At 42.0% G+C, this 20,692-nt stretch overlaps 1 protein-coding gene across 7 annotated transcripts in view; it reads right to left on the minus strand.

Annotated features, from left to right (window-relative positions):
• The window catches only part of gtf2ird1 (GTF2I repeat domain containing 1), a 202,936-nt gene that overhangs the window by 32,210 nt on the left and 150,034 nt on the right, over window positions 1-20,692 (minus strand). For 5 of the 7 annotated variants that reach the window (XM_059973054.1, XM_059973053.1, XM_059973052.1 and 2 more), the window contains 7 exons: window positions 18,081-18,149; window positions 17,908-17,997; window positions 14,948-15,040; window positions 12,573-12,656; window positions 9,774-9,957; window positions 6,914-6,942; window positions 15-62 (listed from right to left, as the gene is read on the minus strand). In XM_059973054.1, the coding sequence (XP_059829037.1) occupies window positions 15-62; window positions 6,914-6,942; window positions 9,774-9,957; window positions 12,573-12,656; window positions 14,948-15,040; window positions 17,908-17,997; window positions 18,081-18,149 (597 nt within the window). Of the gene's footprint in view, window positions 1-14; window positions 63-1,019; window positions 1,091-6,913; window positions 6,943-9,773; window positions 9,958-12,572; window positions 12,657-14,947; window positions 15,041-17,907; window positions 17,998-18,080; window positions 18,150-20,692 lie in introns of all 7 variants that reach the window. The other 2 variants (XR_009512780.1, XM_059973056.1) reach the window with 2 other exon arrangements.

Consider the following 20,692-nt stretch of genomic DNA (forward strand, 5'->3'; position numbering starts at 1 on the left):
AGTAGAAAGCTTACCCTGTAAAGCAGCATATGCTTTTTCTAGTGATGTTATTCGCCTGGGTGCTAGAATGTGGAGAGAACAGAGAAAAAGTTAAGCACAGAATCCTATTAGTATGAAGAAAAAAACAACGATCCTTATTTATCTCTAAACTAAAGGGAAGCTATTCATTTATTAAACTTTCATTCAATATAACTTAAGAGCATCTTCTTCAACTGAATATTACCCTTCCAGATGATAACTAATCATCTTCGAAGTGGAGCTAATTAGATGGTCCACTGGTTAATCCCAATTTTTATCACCTGATAAATCTAAGCTGAAGTTTGAAGTTCATCTTCCCTGAGGTATCACATCACTCTGTATGGCAACGCTCCCTGTAAGAGCTCTACTCTCCAAATTAAGTCAAACAACTTGAATAACTTAAGATAGGAAACTCTCAGGGATGTGAGAAATATTCTACTCTGGTTGATCTAAAAACAACACTAGTCCTTGATGCAAGTTACCTCAGAATGTAGTCGGTACACCAGGGAGGAGCCAAAGAAATGGACTGAGGTAAAACATGGTTCAAACTGGAAATAACACCAAGGGAACAAACTCTACGCTAGAGACTAATCTGAAACATAATACAAGAATATTTTGGAGCTGAGAACTTATTCCAAAGTTTCAGAACCTGGGAAAGACTTGTGGGATTTGGTTACATCAGTGACACAAACAATTGAATTCCATTATATGCATGCTTATCAACAACTGAACAGCAATGACTTTAGTGAACAGAATTGTGTTGATTAAATTTAGGAGGAGAGTTGACCTACCTATATTGCAGGGAGGACACACTATAATGGCTTATATGAGTTAGGTGGGTAGCTGGGAGACAACCCGTTAAGCCCATTGAAGACTTGGACAAGGATTTCAGGAATGGCAAAGTCTGGGCAAAGGTAAAATGGGAGAGGAAGAAAGGTCCTGAAGAAGGGTCTCAGCCCAAAACATTAACTATTTATTTCCTTCCACAGATGCTGCCTGACCTGTGGAGTTCTTCCAGTGTTGGTTGTTCAAGGTGTGGTTCTCCACCTCTGAGTGCCCGAAGTGTCATGTCCTGAGATTAATTAAAGATACAGGCAGTGGTAATCTATTTCTTGTAGTTAAAAGAAGTGATATGTGTTTTACCACAAGGAGGAAGTTATGGATGCGATGGGAAGTGAGGACCTCGACACAATAGCTATCACTAAAGAGGTAGTCCTGAGTAAACTTGTGGACCTGAAGATAGACAAGTCCCCTGCTCCTGATGGAATGCATCCCAGGGTACTGGAACAAAATGGCAGAACTTATAGCAGAGGCTTTGGTGATAATGTACCAAAATTCTCTGGACTCTGGGCAGATCCTGGCGGATTGGAAGATGGCAAATGTCACGCCACTGTTAAAAAAGGATGCAGGCAAAAGGAAGGTAACTATAGGCCAGTTAGTTTAACATCTGTAATTTGAAAAGTGCTTGAAGCTAAGAAACAGCGAGGCATCTGGAAAGAAATGGATCCATCAAGCAGACGCAGCATGGATTCAGCAAAGGCAGGTCCTGTTTGACAAACTTACTGGAGTTCCTTGAGGATATAACAAGCGCAGTGGATACAGAAGAACAGATGGACATTATTTACTTGGATTTCCAGAAGGCGTTTGATAAGATGCCACATAAAAGACTTATCCATAAGATAAGGGTGATGTATCAGCATGGATAGAGGATTGGTTAACTAATAGAAAGCAGGGAGTTGGGATCCATGGGTGTTACTCTGGTTGGCAATCAGTGGAGAGCGGTGTGCCACAGGGATCGGTGCTGGGCCCACAAAAGCTCACAATATGTACTAACGATCTGGAAGAGGGGACCGAGTGTAGTGTATCTAAGTTTGCTGATGATATTAAATTGAGTGGAAAAACAAATTGTGCAGAAGATATGGAGAGTCTGCAAAGAGGTATAGATAGGTTAAGTGAGTGGGCAAGGGTCTGGCAGATGGAATACAATGTTGGTAAATGCGAAGTCATCCACTTTGGAAGGAAAAATGAAAGAGCAGATTATTATTTAAGTAGTAAAAAGATTGCAGGATGCTACTGTGCAGAAGGACTTGGGAGTGCTTGTGCATGAATCGCAAAAGGTTGGTTTGCAGGTGCAGCAGGCTATCAAGAAGGCAAATGGATTGTTGGCCTTCATTGCTGGATTGAATTTAAGAGCAGGGAGGTTATGCTGTAACTGTACAGGGTACTGGTGAGGCTGCACCTGGAGTACTGCGTGCATTTCTGGTCTCCTTACTTGAGGAAGGATATACTGGCTTTGGAGGCAGTGCAGAGGAAGTTCACCAGGTTGATTTCAGAGATGAGGGGGTTAAACTAAGAGGAGAGATTGAATCGCCTGGGACTGTACTCGCTGGAATTCGGAAGAATGAAAGAAAATCTTATAGAAACATATAAAATTATGAAAGAGGTAGATAAGATAGAGGCAGGAAAGTTGTTTCCACTGGTAGGTGAAACTAGAATAGGGGACTTAGCCTCAAGATTTGGGGGAGTAGATTTAGGACAGAGATGAGGAGGAACTGCTTTTCCCAGAGAGTGGTGAATCTGTGGAAATCTGCCCAATGAAGCAGTGGAAGCTACCTCAGTAAATATATTTAAGACAAGGTTGGATAGATTTTTGCATAGTAGGGGAATTAAGGGTTACAGCAGAAAGGCAGACAGGTGGAGATGAGTCCACGGCCAGATCAGCTATGATCTTATTGAATGGCAGAGCAGGCTTGACGGGCCAGCTGGCCTACTCCTGCTCCTATTCCTTATGTTGTTACGTTCTCACAGAGAAGGGGATGGTTTTAGAAGATAAATATCATTTAACAGTTCTTGGGGGAAAAACCAGCAAAGGTCAGATTAAGTGAAGTTGGGTAGTGGGAACCTAAGGTAGATTGCGATCAAATAAGCATGTGATTGGATTCATAAACTTCCTGTGGAAGTTGCATACACGTGGCACAGCAATTTTAACAGGACTCCCACAGGAAATAACTTGGAGTGATAGGTGCGGTAATGCTTGAAACAAAAATTCAAATTTTTTTTGTGTGCCATACTCTGCCAGAGCCACGGCAACCACTGTTTTCAAAGTGATTGTCTTGGAGGAAAGATTCTGTGAGTGGTCCCCCACTTCCTTCTCACAGCACAGTTTTTAAAAATTTATTTTGCGAGGCCAAGTTGGGAGCTCAACGCTCAACCCGGCACGGATGGTAGGCGTGTCCAGGAGCGGCCTGACTGGATTTGAACTCGTGAATCTTCGCTCCGGAGTCCGGCGCTGATGTCACTGCACCACCAACTGGGGCGTAATTCAATTAAATGAATCTAATACAGGATATTAAGTGTGGATTGATTTGTGAATCATTACAGTGACGTGTTGATACAGGTCCTGTGGGAAAACAGTAAGACCCAACATGGCAGAACTTGAATGATGCTGGGACAACAAACACAAAAATTCTGGAGGAACTCAGCAGGTCAAACAGCATTTATGGAGGGGACTAAAAGTCAATTTGGGCTGAGACCCTTTATCAGGACTATCTTCCTTTTCTTTGGCTGCTCTTTTGTCCCGATGACGAGTCTCAGCACAAAACAGCAACTGTTTATTTCCCACCATACTTGCTGCTTGACAGGCTGCATTCCTCTAATATTTTTCTGTATTGCTCAAGATTGCAAGCATCATCTCTCTGATGCTGGTGCAGTGTATGGCCTTGCATTACACTTCACAATATTTCCATGGGTAGAAACTTCAACATGCACTTCTTAGATCATAAAATTATTTAAAAATTCATTCAATTTGCCACAACTATGCATATTCTTTGAATAAGTTATCTCATAATCCCACTTTTCCCCATTCCTTTCTGTGAGAAATGTCTATCCATTTTTGTCATCTACAGCTGGCACTGAGTCTTCTTCCACAATCTTGTCATGCAGTGTATTCTAGATTACACCATGCTATTGCATGAGAAGTTCTCATCAGCCCTCCTACTTCCTTTCCAATGACTTTCTCTAGTCACTAACATACTTTGGGTGTAATTTCATTTACACTTGCCTGTACATCTTGTTTGTGAACATGGTGTATGACACTTAAATGTGCTGATGTAAAATTGTAAACTCCAACATTTTCATATCAGTTAAACTGACTTTTCCTGAACCCTGCTTTTATTATCCTTAATTATTAATAAAAAGATTTAAAAAGAAAAAGAAAATTGTAAACTGCCAAAGAACTGGGAGCAGCTACACCAACAAATCACTGCACCCTCTTCACAGATATCAGTGACCATCAAGATAACCTTTGATTTCACAGAGGACTACTTCTGACAGATGTCTAGTCCACATTTGCTATATCTTGCATGGACTACTTAGGTCTTCCATTTCCTAATACAATGTAATTCTGTGATATACCCCTGTTGAATAGACAGGTGTATTTCTACCTAATCAGCAACCATTTGGCGAGAGTGGAAAAGCTACTTCAATGGTTACTTTAAAACTGGAACCAAAATCATTGCTCCACGTTGCCTGTCACGTAAATGGGAGTGCCATTGCCTACAGCGTTAAATTGCTCCACACAAACACAGCAGCTGCTTTTAGTAAACAACCCATTTTTAAAAATAATACTAAACACATACAAATATATATATATATATATATATATATATATACACACACACACAATGTATTAACATCTTCCAGGGGGATATATCCTGTATATAATCTTTTTCTTAACTGGGTTCTGCTTTGTAAATTTCCCCAGTGGAAATGGATTTGAAGTGTCTCACTACTTCTAAGGGCAGAAATGGCTCAATATCACTGTGTGCCAAAACAGTACCAGTCACAAGAGATATCTCAGTCATTGAGTCAGTAAATCTCTATTTGAGTCTTTCATACATTTCTTAAAGAAAGCCAGCAATCTATTGTTGGTGAGACCATCTTAATGAGGTGCCATTCTACAGTTGCTGGGAACTCTCCCAAAAGCTCCATAATTAACTGTTTGTGTGGGAACAGATCTGCGAATGACAACGTGGTAGTTTCTCTCCAAGTCTTGTACAAACTAGTTTTCCAAACTGATAAATAATTTATCATCAGACTACAGGACTCAAAGTACTACTGCCAAAAGAAGGAGTGTGCTGGCATTGGCGAGGGTTCAGAGGAGGTTCACAAGAATGATCCCAGGAATGAAAGGGTTAACATAGGAGGAGCATTTATTAGCTCTGGGACTGTACTCACTGATCTCATTGCAACCTATTGAATATAAGGCCTGGATAAAGTGAATGTGGAAAGAATGTTTCCTATAGCGAAGGAGTCTAGGACCAAAGGAGACAGCCTCAGAATTGAAGGATGTCCATTTAGAACAGCAATGAGGAAAAATTTTTTAGCCAGAGGGTGTTGAACCTGTGGAATTCATTTCCACAGACGGCTGTCTGGGCCAAGTCTTTGGGTATATTTAAGGCAGAGGTTGATAGGTTCTTGATTAACCAGGGCGGGTCAAAGGTTACAGAGAGAAGGCAATGGGAATGGGGTTGAATGGGATAATAAATCAGCCATGATGGAATGGCGGAGCAGATGGGCTGAATGGCCCAATTCTGCTCCTGTATTTTATAGACTTAAGTATAAACCAAGAAACTCAACTCAGGGGCCGAGTATTGGATGAGAGTAGGAAGTTTCCTGTCACTACATTGGCCTGATAAGGAATATATAGAGTAGGTTGTTATGAAGGTTCCATTCCTGCAGTAATGACTCAGTGTGTAAGCCATGGTAATAAGAGGTCTCAACTTCCTGCACTTGTCTTGCAAGTTTCCTGCTGAAACTCAGTGATCCTCCTTCCAGCAAAAGATCAATGTTGGACATTTTTTAAATATGCTGGTGATAGAAGCATGGCATGCTTGCACTGGGCTGGTCAGTGGCAGCAGAAGAAACAAAGATGTTCCACAAGGCTCAGTCCCGGTGAAGTGTCTTGACCTGAAATACTTGCAGTCCATTTCCCTCTATTGTTGCTGCCTGACCTGCTGAGTTCCTCCAGCTCTTTTGTGTGTTCCTCCACAAGGTTAGTTGTACAACCCTTGAAACAATTAGATTTCCTTGCATATGGGAGGGAAACAAATGATTGAGTTCTGCACAAATAAACAAATGATTGATCTTTATTTGGTAAGATTAATGGGATTATAAAAACAGCTCAAGTTGTTGTGGTGATCAAGAGGCACCCAGCCCATGTATATAGACACACCATGTATCAGCGGTCTCCAGCTACACAGAGGAGCCAGGCCCATAATACCACTGGTAACTCAGGCTGGTATATGCATCAGTGACCAGAGGTAAGAGAGGGCACTGTTGAGGGAAGGTCTCCCATTCTGCAGAGGAGCAAAGCCCAAATTACCACCAACTTATGTTGGTTTTCTCTTGTGAATGTCCTTCACGCAGAGTTGAAGATTTTTCTCACTCAGAAAAGGAGTTCATAGGCAGTCCACGTCTATGTTATGTTGTGAGATACTGAGAAGAGTACACATGCTGCCTGCACTCTCTTCCTTTCTATTTGAGAAAAACATGGTAAATGTTACCACTTGGTGCTGCAATTGGGAAACTTCCAGCGTCAGGAATATACCTTAGGAATTCTTAAACTGTAGCTTCCTCAACCCCCATTCCTGGTATTTCTAGGAGAATCTGTGCTGCTGCAAAGTGAATCATAGAAATAGAAAAAGAGTAGACAGCATCCCTGATCCTCGTACGGTCCTATCTCTGAACACCACTGGATTCTTCCCATCACAGGGCCTAAGAAAATGGAATGGGATAGGGTGGGGTGGTGTCAGGGTTAATTTACCGATACCATCTTGCTTTCAAGTGCAAGGTGAGTAACGTGCAAATGATTTTGGAGCACTGAAGATATCCTTACCAGGTTTGGGGATCAATCCCTGGAAAGGCCTGCAAAATGACAAAAAAAAAGTACACGTCAAAACCTGCAAAAATATTTTCAGAATGAAATGCCATTCAATGGTATTTAAAATCAGAAAACAGTTGAACCAGATAATGAACATTGCACACATAAAATCTTTGTGCACTTGCTTTTGCAGTTCTTATGTTTATGGGGAACACAGCACAGTAGATAAATCATCATCCTTTAACCTGGATTTGAACCCAGGCACCAGCAACAGGATGAATCACAGACTCTTCGCAGCACAGGAGGATATTAGATTTATCAATTCTATCTCTGCCCTTTATGGACCAATCTTAAAAGTTCTCATAAGTTTCTCTTATATCCTGTGAGCTTTCACTCAAGTACACTTCCAGGTCATCATGAAAGCCCTGATTGACTGTGCTGATGTTCTAGACAGTAAGTTTCAGATCAATACCCATCTGGTAAAAGATCTCCTTTATTTCTTCCTGCAACTTTTGCCCTTCACCATAAGACCATAAGTTACAGGTGCAGAATTAGGCCTTTTGGCCCATCGAGTCTGCTCCACCATTTCATCATGGCTGATCCACTTCCTTCTCAGCCCCAATTTCCTGTTTTCTCCCTGTATATATTCATGCCCTGACTAACCAAGAATCTATCAATCTCTGCCTAAATATACCCAGTGACTTGGCCTCCACAACCGCCTGAGGCAATGAATTCCACAGATTCACTATTCTCTGGCTAAAGAAATTCCTCCTCAACCTGTGATGAATCTATTCCCACTGAAACACGAACATGTTCATTACAGAAACAGCTTCCCTTTTCATTGAACCTTGATTTGATATTGTACTCTATCAAAGCTCCTTTTCTTCACCACCCCCCCCACCCCCCAAACAGCAACTCCTGCCAGGACAACCTAACATTGTCGCTGAGCTTTCTCCGCTCTCGATCCTTTACACTAGATACATTCTGCATTCTTCCTCAGACCTTCATAGCCTTCCTGAGGTATGGGCAAAAGATCTAAACACAATACCCCAGTTGTGAACTAACCAACATGTAGTCAAGTTCAACAGAATCTCCTTGCTTTGCTCTCTGTACTTATCTTTATGACTCCTTCAGCCTCCATACATTACTAACTGTTCTCTCAATATGCTCTGCAATTAAACATTTACTAAGTTGACTCAGTACCTTCTGTTCTTGCACAACTTTTTGGATGGTGCCATTTATCTATATTGTACCTCCACACTTTCTGCACTCCTATTAAATTTCACCTGCCATTAATCTGCCTAGCCTCCCTACGCATCTTCTCTTGAACTCTATTATTATCTTCTTAATTGTTTACCGTACCAAGTTTTGTGAAATGTGCAAGTTTCAAAATTGTACCCTGCACACCCACATTCGTGTCACCAAAATATATCAAAGCCAGTGGGGTCAACATGCCAGCCCCGCTCCAGTTTGAAAAGGCAACTATTTCCCATAACTTACTTTTGTCTTTAACGCACTTCCTCCATTCATGCCGTTAATAACCCCTGAACCTCATACTTTCTAGCTGGTCTTCTGAAAATGGAGATGAAAGAATATCTACCACCTCCCCTTCATCATCTTTGACTGTTGCCTCATCAAAAATTTCAATTAGATGGGTCAGATGTGAAAAAAAATCTGTGCCCCCTCTTCATTATTAAAATAAATGTCTCTACACTCCAACATGATTAAAATAAATGGTCTATGGTTGCCTGATAAATCCGTTAACTCTTATTTGAATAGTATGCTCCATTTTCCAGCCCTCTGGTTCCCCCCCCCCCCCCCCCACCACATATCTGGATCGGAAGAATCTCCACAAACACTTCCTAGAGCATCCATGAATGCATCATGCCCCCAGTGTGATTTTATGTTCTGCTAGCTTTCATGCTATCTCCTTGACAACTTTCACCCCATCCAGTATCTCCACCACCTCTTACCTAGAGTCGGGCAGCATCCTCTTCCATTATAAAGACCAATACAAATTTAGTATTCCCATCACAGCCCATCTCTCTGAATAGATCGATTCTTTAATTTGTCCCCATCTCTCCCCCTACTACATGCTTACAAGCCTACAGTAGACATTCAAGTTTGCTCTAATGTTATCTCCCCTTACATTCTCTTCGTCAGCCCTTTTTTTTTCATTTTAATTTTAATGCTTGAAAATTCTACACACCCATTGGGTCTTTCTGTTGCCCATGACATGAACCTCTGGTTGCCACTGCTCCCTGTATATTCAGCACTCCGTCCAGCCTTTCCTCAAGCTGAGCTTTAACTTTCACCACGATATTATCCACACCCTCCACCCCCACCCCAGCCAGAGTGCTTGCAGTCATCCAAACCTTCTTGCTGCATTCTGAGTTTATACACGTACGTTCTAAACTGATCTGATCCTCACAGTCAGATCTAGACACTTGAGGATTCACAGACACCAATCCTGTTACTTGCAACAATTAGTTGCTATTACCTGGTTAATTAAAGCCCCTGGATCAGCAACGGATTATTTAATGTTTATTTTCCGCCCGTTTACGTGTAACTCTCTAAATGACAATCATTAGCAGTCTGGAGCTTCTCCCTGCCAGCACCTCATTGCATTTAACTTCTTTGTTCTTTTTACCTGGTTACCTTATGCTAACCAGCTATAGTCCCATGATATCACTACCCAATTACAACTCCCAGTTTGCTTAACTGGTTATTTAATATCCTTCTATGTTTCCAACATACCTACTTACAATTTCTATTTGCTATCATGTGGTCACTTAGAGATTCACATGGCTGTGAAGTAATTAATCACATCTTCCTGGCATTTTCTGGGTTGCCTAAAATTCCCAAATGGTATTACCTGGTTATAGTGAACTTGATTTTGTCAGCCACAGCCAAGATTCTCTCCAAATTCTGGGATCCAAATGTACAAGGTTTTCGGAACGGAATGCCAGGCGGAAGCCCTTCAATTATAACTGAGCCTGGGTTGCTTTTTATTCGCTTGTAGGGAACTTGAACAGGGTACTTAATACCCAAAGCTTCACCTGTAAATAATGAAAAATGAGACCCTATCTCCATCACCACGCCACATTGTATTTATTTTGGATAATTCATGAATCAATGTAACCTGGGGTGGTAGAGATTACTGGGAGAGTATTTTCCCAATGTGGGCAGTGAGTAGTGGTTAAGCACTTTTCCACAGATCACTCATTTAATACAAGATATGGTGGCACAGCTGGTAAAGCTGCTATCCCATGGCACAAAGACCTGAGTTCAATGCAGACCTTGGCCCTCTCACGTGTGAAGTTTGCAATGTTCTCCTGTAGCCTCATGGACTTCTTCTGGGGATCCTGGTTTCTTCCCATGTCCCAGAGATGTGGAATGTCAGTTAATTGGACAGTATATTCTACCCCTTTGTGCAGATGAGATGTACGTGAACAGGCGGTGTCACCGAAAATTTGGGAAGAATAAAACTGGAATTAATAAAGGACTGATATGAATGGGCAGTTGGTGCTCACTGCAGACTTAGTGGACCAAATAAATTATTTTTATGATATAGTTCTCTACAACTTCTGTGACTGATTCATCCTGAAAATAACCTGTACAGAACCACATCAGCTTTAAGATCAACTTAGAATTGGTTGGCAAGATAACTGTTTAAGTCAAAGAAACAATGTAAATATGAAGATACAAGAGGTTTAAGTATTGCTGGAAATAGTGTTAGGCTAAGAAATGATTACTGGGGCATCAATGTTTAACATGCCACAGTGGTCATTTATCCCTGACTGTGACCAAGATACAGAAAATACTTGATAGACCAAACGGCCTAATTCTGTTCCTGTGTCCTATGTCTTACGTAGGACCAATATTTTGGACCTCACTGTATCAACAACGTTCAAGGATCAAATGGGTTCTCCAAAGGCCATTTTATTTTTGGGAAGCAATATACCTTGGCCAAAGTACACCTGAAAAATATAGCCATTTTATAGATTTTTCTGGTGCCTGCATAAACAGATGTTAGGCTATGTGGACAACAGGGATTTGGCATCCCTGGCAGAAACTGCTTTGCGTTGAATGAAACAGGAAATGTCTGCAATAAGGGCAACTAACTAATGTGACTCATTGAGTGCAAATCAAATAATTTCTTTGGGTATTATTGGAGATCAGCTAACCATAAAACAACAGAAGGATTAGAAATGGACTCATTGGTCAGTGCTATGAAATCTTGTTATTTAAAAGGTAAAGTTTCAAAGTGCAATAATAATATTACCATAGCCAAAATTCTGTGCTCAGTTCGCTTAGTGAACATGAACTGTTCACCTTCTGATTCAGATTAAACTACAATTATAGAAATCAGTGATGGTGATTGCCTGGTTTCCTGCTTCCTCAGTCTTTAGCTGAGAGGAGAATAGGGAACTGCAAGAATTCCTCATAGGAAACAGCTGCTGGCTGTCCCTTCAACACCCTTAAACTCACGCAAAATAGGAACTCAACAAAATTCAAGAACGTACAACAGAGAGAAGCACATAATTCAGCCTGACACAGCTCTGCAGAACTGAGGGGACACTGTACTGTCAGTCATGTCATGTTCACAATGCACCCTTAAGAACTTGTCAGTTCTCTAACTTTTAGAGTGCAGACATTCTTATAATACAGGAAACCCAACAGCCAGCTCACACACAGCAAACTGACCAGGTTAGAAATTTTGATTAAGGGATAAATACTGAGGTTGATGATTAACTGGCTTGCCATCCCCTCTGTTGATTCATTAGTGAAATTGCCTTTTCTCCAAGGAATAAATCCTCTAAAACTCTCATGATCCTATTGCCATTACCCACACCTCTGCCCTGTTTTGGTACTCAGCAGACAGGCAAAGGGTTGAAGTTCTGCAACTGTGGTCCCAGTGTTTGATGGAAAACAGTGGATTTATTGTTTCTTGTTCAAGAATTATCTATCAATGAAGTGACAGTGGTGATCTAAACCCAGATGCAACACCACATCCTACAAATCCCAAGCATATAAAGCGATTAATAAATGAAATAACACATAGAACTGGGATACAAGACCTCTGGCCACACAGATTGAGCCTCCTTGTAAGCCAGCAGGTTGGTAATTCTGAGGTTAGGTGTAGCCAAAAGTGGCTGAGGTAAGCAATCAGGCCCAGTGGCAGTGCTCTGAGATTTCCTGGTGTTTATTATCTGAAGGTGGGCAAGATATTCTGGTCGATAGAGGCATAAAGAGGCTAGTGAAATGTCCTGCACGGACTGGAATGTTTGCAGGGCATCTGCCAACGTCTTCTCAGGTAACATAAAAATAAGCTAACCCCTGAACTCAGCTGCCTGTGCCAATGCAAAATAAAGGAGATTAACAGCATTTTAAAAGGAGATTAGAAAAAGTCCATGAACCTTCCCCATATGGGATTGATCTGACACTAACATACCTCACAGGCCTGGACTGGGGTTCCAGTTCCTCCTAATAATGTTCAAACCAGAGGGAACGGAAGGACCCGGTAAGTGGTCGGAAAGGCAAGCTCACCATGAAGCATGGTGATAGTTCTATTACTCACATTGGTAACAAACACTTCGCCATAGCACTGCTTTCTCTAAGCAATTCACAAGATTACATTCCAAGTGTGGCACAGCAGAAAGTCTGAAATTACCATATTTACGATTAAACAGGTCCTGCACTTGTTCACGTAGATTATTGGCAATATCCACTCTGGTCAGCTTTGCATCATAGTTTTCTGAAAATAACATAAAAATGTATATAAATATAGCTGGGCTCCAGAGTGCAGAGACACACTAATGAGGGGCAACCAATTTTCTGGCTTTACAGATATCATTTTACAAGATCCCAAGATCTTGACTGTGTACTTGCTGGTTTATGTACTTATATTTTGTCTGACTATAGACCCAGATTGATGGAGTCTGACCCTGTAGGGTCTTGATCACTCAATGTTTTTGTAGGCAATCTACTTCAGACAAAAGCCTAGAAACACCTTTACTAATTTTCAGTGGAATTAAAATAGCCACCTGTGACACCCTAACACTGAGTCCCAAAAAGATCAAGATCTTCAAACAACTCATTTACAGAGCAGTGTTGGGATTTCCTGTGTAATTCTGTCTTGTATCATCTTCAGAACACAGATCCATGAAATCTTTCAATAAAATTGGTTAATCTCTCACTCCTATTCTTTCTGTAACTTACTACCAAACAGATTTTTCACTCTTTCTCAGTTCTTTCTGATTGACCATCTTTGAACTAAGCTGTTAACTCTTTTTCTCTTTCCACAGATGCTGAGCATTTCCTGCTGGTATTGTTACTACAGGGCTTCAAGGTGGTGCCAGCAAACAACGTGACCAATGGTGATTTCCTACAGACAGTTCACAAAGCCACTTCTTTTACTTCTTTCAAATATGATTCTGCTACTATGCTGCGTGCAATTGCAACCTGTGATTTACGTTTTGATTGTGCGTTTTTCGGCTGATTGACTGATCTAGCGCTTGCTGTCTCTGGGGGAATTCGGAGAGGTTGAGTGCGGCCTGGAAGTGGGCCTGAGCCCACGATCGATTCCGCTGCTTCTCTCTGATTGAGGGATCGAGTAACGACTGAAGTCAATAAAGACTAGAGTGGTGGACGGGCAGGTGGATGCTTGTCTGTGTTTGAGCAGTCTTACTCTCCCTCTTGCTAGCTGCTGTCGGAGGAAAGTTCCAGAGCCTTGGGATTCATGTTGTCAGGATTGACTGGCAAGGATTGTGGCTGTGAACTCATGCCAGTGCCTCTACTTTCTTAGAAACTTAAGCAGATTCAGCATGTCACCAAGTACTTCGACTAACATTTACACTGTTGTACGTATCCTGACTGGTTGCATCGCGGCCTGTTACGGCAGTTCCAATGCACAGGAATGCAAGAGTCTGAAGAGTTGTGGACACAGCCTTCCCTGCCATTGACAGGAGATGCTGTTTCAAGAAGGTGATTCATCATCAAAATCCCCACCATCCCAGGTCATGCTCTCTTCTCAGAAACATGAAAATCTGCAGATGCTAGAAATCCCACACATGCGCGCACACACACACACGCACGCACGCACACACCTCAAAAGGCCCGGCAGCATCTATGGAAAAGAGTACAGTCGACATTTTGGGCTGAGACCAGGACTGGAGAGGCAGAGTAGACCTAAAAGGTGGGGGGCAGGAGGTGCAGAAGCCGGAAGCTCCACACCACCAGGCTCAGGAATAGCCACTTTCCTACCACCATCAGGCTTTTGAACCAGCCTATACTACCACAACCCTACCTCAGCAACAACACTATTGATCATCTTTGACACTGCCATGGGTTTGCTGTGACTGCATCTTTGTTTTTAATAATGTACTAAGGTCGTGCTTATATGCAGTCTTTTTTCCCACTCTATTGTATAATTTTTTAGATACAACCTTTATTGTTTTGTTATCCATACCAAAATGCCAGTGACGCTGCTTTTCATTGTACCTGTGCCTCACCACATTTGGTGAGCCACACAATACTAAACTCGACGAGCAATGTCAACCGTGATCGGAGTATGAAGCAGTACACAGGGGTCACAAGAATGCTGAACAAGTAGGTAAACTGTGGGCACTGTATCAGAATTGTTATAGTTTGGGGTGTTTTCACAGAGGGATAGAAAAAAAACTATGTTGGAAATCAAATTTAGTGACAGGCACCCAGACGTTTGTCAAAGTTGTTTTTCTCTGGGTAAAGCTCAGCTTCAACAGCACAGGGCCTCCCTGCTGTAGCTGTACAAAGGCATTTCTTGGTCACAGTTTGCTGCAACTGCCTTCTGCTCCAAGAATAATTATTGGAATGAAGGCAATTCACCAACGTCCTGGAAATTATACTGCTTTCACTAAACAAGTATGTCCCTTGATAATAGATGGCATTTTATTTTCTCTGGAGCAGTACTTCAGCTAAATTAATTCGTCACAATTATGTTACACAGCAAAAATTTAGAAATCAGCAACTAGCAGGTTACCAAGGTGCAGAATAAATTGTCCTTACCTGGGATTGTCACTTCAATAATATTAAGGGAATTGTTTGATTTATTTCCATCTGAGCCTGTCAGGTGTTTCACTGTTGTTTTATCTGGCATTTCTAACACAATAAAGAAACAAATGTTAGAACAAAGGTGAGACGTAGCAAACCTCCCCCGTGTCAGGACTAACCTGGATAGTTAAGGCGGCTGGTCAGAGTCTTTTTGCCCATGGCAGGGTAGTGACCAGGAGGCATACAGGAGTGAGATAGATCAGCTTGTGGAGTGGTGTTGCAACACCAACCTTGCACTCAATGTCAGCAAGGCCAAGAAATTGATTGGGGACTTTAGGAAGGGGAAAGGAGAACACACACCAGTACTCATTGGGGGGTTCAGCAGTGGAAAGGGTGAACAGCTTCAAGTTCTTGGGCTTAACATATTAACACAACTACAAAAAGAAGTTTGGAGGGGGTTTGGTTTGTCATCAAATACTCCAGCAAATTTCTACAGACGTACGTAGAAAGCACTCTAATTGGTTGCGTCTGCATCTGGGGTGGAAGCGGCAGTGCACAGGATCAAAAAAGGCTGCAGAGAGTTGTAAACTAAGCCAGCTCTATTATGGGCATTAGCATCCCCGCCATTGAGGACATACCCTCTTCACATTGCTACCGTCAATAAGGTGGTACAGGAATCTGAAGACTCACACTCAGTGTTTTGGGAACAGCTTCTTTCCCTCCAGCATCAGATTTCTGAACAGTTCATAAACCCATGTATACCACATCTGCTTTTATACTATCTATTTTCTACATATTCTTATTGTAATTTATAGTAACTTTTATGTATTACTCTGTACTGCTGCTTCAAAACAACAAATTTAATGACATATGTCAGTAATAATAAACCTGATCCTGATTCTGAAAACTTAAGTGTGGGTTTAAGGAGCGAGAGAAAGGCTTGAGGAACAAGATTTTCCACAGAGTACTGCATATATAGAACAGACGGCCAAAGTGGGAGAGTTGGAAGTTACAAAGTTGAAAAGACATTTGGACATGTGTTTAGAAAGGAAAGGTTTAGTCAGATATGGGCCAAGTGCAGAAGAAAGGGATTTAGATAGGCACTTTGGTCAGCATGGACGAGTCGGGTCAAAGGGCCTGTTTCCACGACCCTTTGCAATTTACTCACTTTATTCCCCTGTGGCCACGTTTCTTTTCTCCACAAGTTACGCTGACACTGATGATGCTTTTAAGGAAAAGTTAAACATATCAATGCAGGGGAGACACAAGTAGAAACGTAGAGGAGATGTGATGAAGCATTGATCAGTGGGCTGAATTACTCGCTCCTGCAATGTATATCCTAAGCCATAATGGGTCTGATTAGGCCATCGCCATCTGCCTGCCAGGTCTCGAGAAGAATTAGCAGTGTAACTGCTGGGAGCCAGGCCACAGACGCTGATCCTCCAGAGCTAAGAATGACAAGCGTAACATACACAGTTGCTCTCAGTGAAGTTCATGACATTCAGGCCATAACACCCTGCTACCAGGGTAACGAATGTTAGCCCCTCTTAAAGGTTCTCAGTGTTTTGGAACACAGACATGCTCCTTACCACCATATGAATTCATTAGAAAGCTTTTTCTGTAACATTCAGCTTAGCGAAACACTGTGTTGGGTTTATGTTGTCAGTGCACCCTGCCATGGACTGGTTTGGTCCATTTGCTGCTCAGGAAGTGGCTTTGCCCACAGAAAGTACGGGGGAGCTGAAACCAACCAGGCAGCCTTCTGATAAGCCACTGTTAGTGAAATCTTGCTCTGCTTCACAGCTGCGTTCAGGAGATTTCTGGCAGCAATTGGGGGTACTTGGTTCACAATATCAGCTTAGAAAAGAGCAGCGAGGGATTTCAAATACAGGAACCTGGTTTATTTCCCAGAAAAATTTTCAACAATTTCATTTGCTAAAGGTAGTGGTTATTCAGCAATCTTTACCAGCTGCACTATCATGCAAAATCTAGCCACAATGGACTGTGGGAGAGATTACAGGCTGAAATCTAAACTAGGTTTAAATATAATCTGAGTGTAACTTGGCTGAAGGTTTGTGTGTGGAATAACAAATGCATAGGAGTGAACTCTAGGCTGGAATCCAGTCAAAAGGCTTAGACAGTTTATTTACCGTACACTCAGTGGCCACTTTATTAGATACACGTGTACACTGCTCACTAATGCAAATATCTAATCAGCTATCATGTTGCAGCAACTCAATGCATAAAAGCTTGTAGACAGGGTCAAAAGGTTCAGTGGTTGTTCAGACCAAACATCGGAATGAGGAAGAAATGTGACTTTGACTGTGGAATAATGATTGGTACTAGATGGTGGTTTGAGTATCTCAGAAACTGCTGATCTCCTGGAAATTTCATACACAACAATCGCTAGAGTTTACAGAGAATAATGGGAAGAATAAAAGCATCCAAAGAGTGGCAGTTCAGTGGGTGAAAATACCTTATTAATGAGAGAGGTCAGTGGAGAATGGCCAGACTGGTTCAAGCTGACAGGAACTCAAATAACCATGGGTTATGACAGTTGTGTGTAAAAAACCATCTCTGAATGTGCAACACGTTGAGCCTTGAAATGGTTGGGCTACAGCACCAGGGACCACGAATATACACTCAGTGACAAGAGGTACATAGCCAAGTGGCCATGGAGTGTAAATGAAGATCGTATGGGTAGGACTCTGACACAGAGACTCTATCCATGGCAAGAAATTTCCAGGTAGATGGAGAAAAATTTTCATTGAAGTTCTCCAAGCTCCTTTGTACAATTCCCCAACTTGTGGGAATTTTTAACCAATGACCTCTCAGAATGGAGGAGCAGTGTTAGGGATGGCATTGAGAACTTTCTCTGGCAGAGCACAGGAGCCTGGTATAATCAGCAGAAGGAGCATACCACATCTCAAAATACCCACTTGCCTGCCCTATCAGGGACTTCTTGCTCTGCCTACCTGTGGCGGAGTCTACAAGTCCCACATGGGCTTCATCAGGCACTTCAGAACTGGAGTGGAAACAAACCATCCGCGATCCCAAGGGACTGCCTGAGGCGAAGAAAACAAAGATGAAGGGACCTCTGGGAAGAGGATTAATTGCTTTTAGTCCAGTTATTATGTACTGGGCTAACCTGTCTGGATTTGTCTCTTCAGCTGCATTGCTTCATCTTTCACTGAGTCACGGGGTTCCTGGGTTGAAACTGGAATAAGCACAAAGATGATAAAATGGATCAGAATTATTCTCCTAACTTTAATTAGCTTCGGTCATCTTACCTTATCATTCTGCATGACGGCAACGCTCAGTAAACAAGAGAGTTCCCCTCAAATCTATGAGGCAGGAAGAAAGAGAACCCTCTGCCTTGATCTCTGAGTACCACTCAAGCTGATTGCTCACTCCTTGGAAGACTTCCTGCACTACCCTGTCTGACTGAGATTAAAAGACGCCACACAGATTGCAGAAACATTACTTCTGACAGCCATTTTGTTCAGGACCGCAATGAAAGCTTGTCATCTGTTCTACTTTACTTACTAGATCCTCCTGCATATTATATACAGGACATTAAGTGCGTTGATGTTAAACAGACTCTGTCTCGAAGTATTCCCTCCCTTTTCATTCTTCTCCATCTCTAACTTCAATATGTCCTGCAGGGTCTTGTGATCGTACAAATACACTTTAAAAAAGACAATATTTGCTTAAAATATTCACATAAAGAAGACGTTGGCCCTGAAGAAGCGCGCTGTCACCTTACCAGAAGTGAGGCTTTAGCCCAGTCCGAAATTTTCACAGTATTCATTAACTTAATTTTTGTTTATGAATCGCCTATTTCTTTGGGCACCCACTTTTCACCTGTGGTCCTTCCTTGCTCTTCTCCCTACTCAACTTAGCTTTGGGTTCAACTCCATCCCAACTCCTTGAGCTCTCTGCATTTCCGTTCTATTTATAGGATTCCTTCTTTTCACCCTGGTGAGGCCCTCATGTCTGTCTGCTCCCTTTGTCTATGAAATGCAGGTGTAGAAGTCTACAGTGCATAGTGACTTGCTATTCATTACTAGACTCAGCTAGGCAGTATAATGAGGTCCTCAGGCAAGCTTCCTTTCACTCCAGCATCATAACAGGAAAGATAAGCCCTTGCTTTTCTTCCCCAATCCTCTTCTTAAATCCCTCAATTGTCTGACTGCACCTTCAATTTCAGCAGAAAGCTCATGAGTTTGGTCATGAATATGGACCATTGTTTCAGCTGCCTGTGCAGCTTCCTTCTCTTTTATAAAGTTCTAGCCTTATTCAATTATACACCCAATTCTTAGTTCCACATCCTGTTCCCTCCATGTTCCTACCAAACTGCTTGCCATTTTGTCTCTATGTTGGCTGCTATGGCTCATAATGTTTATCCACGGGTTGTGTGGCCTCCAGCGCCACCGAGTGACGAATACAAGAACAGCAATAGCTTCACACACAAGGGTCTGCAAGCAGGAATCTCTGCTCTGATAACTAATAGAACAATACCAATACAGTACACTCTTTGACCCACCCTGTCCATGTTGACTATCAAGTAACCATCTATACTAATCCTGTTACCAGCACTTGATGCTTATCTGTAGGCTCCTAAATCTTGATAACTGAGGCATTCACTTTAATATTTTTAAAAATGCTCTGAGACTCTCTGCCTCCACCACATCTTCAGGCAATAGAAGCCAAACTTCACCTAGCTTCTAGGTTAAAATTTTCTTCTTTATATCCCCTCTTAGCTTCTGACTCTATCTTAAACCTATGCACTCTGGCTGCAGACATTTCTGCTATAGGGAAAAATTTTCAGCACCCCTTCTAGGTAGTCTCCTTCCCCTCACCCCATCGTTTTACTCTAGCATCTTCCCCCTTCCATTTAAGTCACAATGAAGGGTCTCAGCATGAAATGTCATTCATTGATTCATTTTCATAGATGCTGCCTAACTTGCTCAGTTCCTCCAGAAGTTTGCATGTGCTGCTTTGGATTTCCAGTATCTGCAGACTTCCTATGGTTTTTAAAGTTTACTACTGTCTACCCCTCATAATTTAATACACCTCTATCAAGTTCCCCTACCCTACCAATCTCTGGCCATCCCCTTACCCCCTTCCTCAGCATCAAGGACAACAAATCCAACCAAACTGGTCTCCCCTTGTAACCGAACTATTCTCTCCCAATATCATGCAGTACCTCCTCTACACCCCCTCCAGAACAATTAAAACCGTGCATAATATTCCATATGAGCCAAAGGTCCTGTTTACATGCTCTCTGTGGCCTCCTCAATGTTTCATAAAGCTGAACAATAATATCCCTACCCTTTAAATTATGCCCTCTGCTCAATGAAGGCTTGCATTCAATTTGCCTTCTTGACCACCCTCTCTACCCATACTGTCTCCAGGGACTCTTGGACGCCCACGCCAAGTTTCACCTGTTCCTCCGCACTCCCTAGAGCCCCACCATTCATTGTGCATATCCTACCCTTATTTGACATTCCAAAATGCATCACTTGGCACTTCTCAAGATTAAATTCTGAATGATCAATCTTTCTTTAGCCTTATAATATCCTCCCCACTATCTGCACTGATTCTATGTCATCTGTAAATTACTTATCATATACTCTACATAAACATCTAAGTTGTTGACATGTATAACAAACAATAAGGGCCCTAATACTGATCCCTGTGACAGGCTTCCAATCACAAAAGCAGCTCTCCATCACTACACTCTGTCCGTTAGCAAAC

The sequence above is a fragment of the Hypanus sabinus genome, chromosome 6, assembly GCF_030144855.1.
Source record: "Hypanus sabinus isolate sHypSab1 chromosome 6, sHypSab1.hap1, whole genome shotgun sequence".
Lineage (NCBI taxonomy): Eukaryota > Metazoa > Chordata > Chondrichthyes > Myliobatiformes > Dasyatidae > Hypanus > Hypanus sabinus.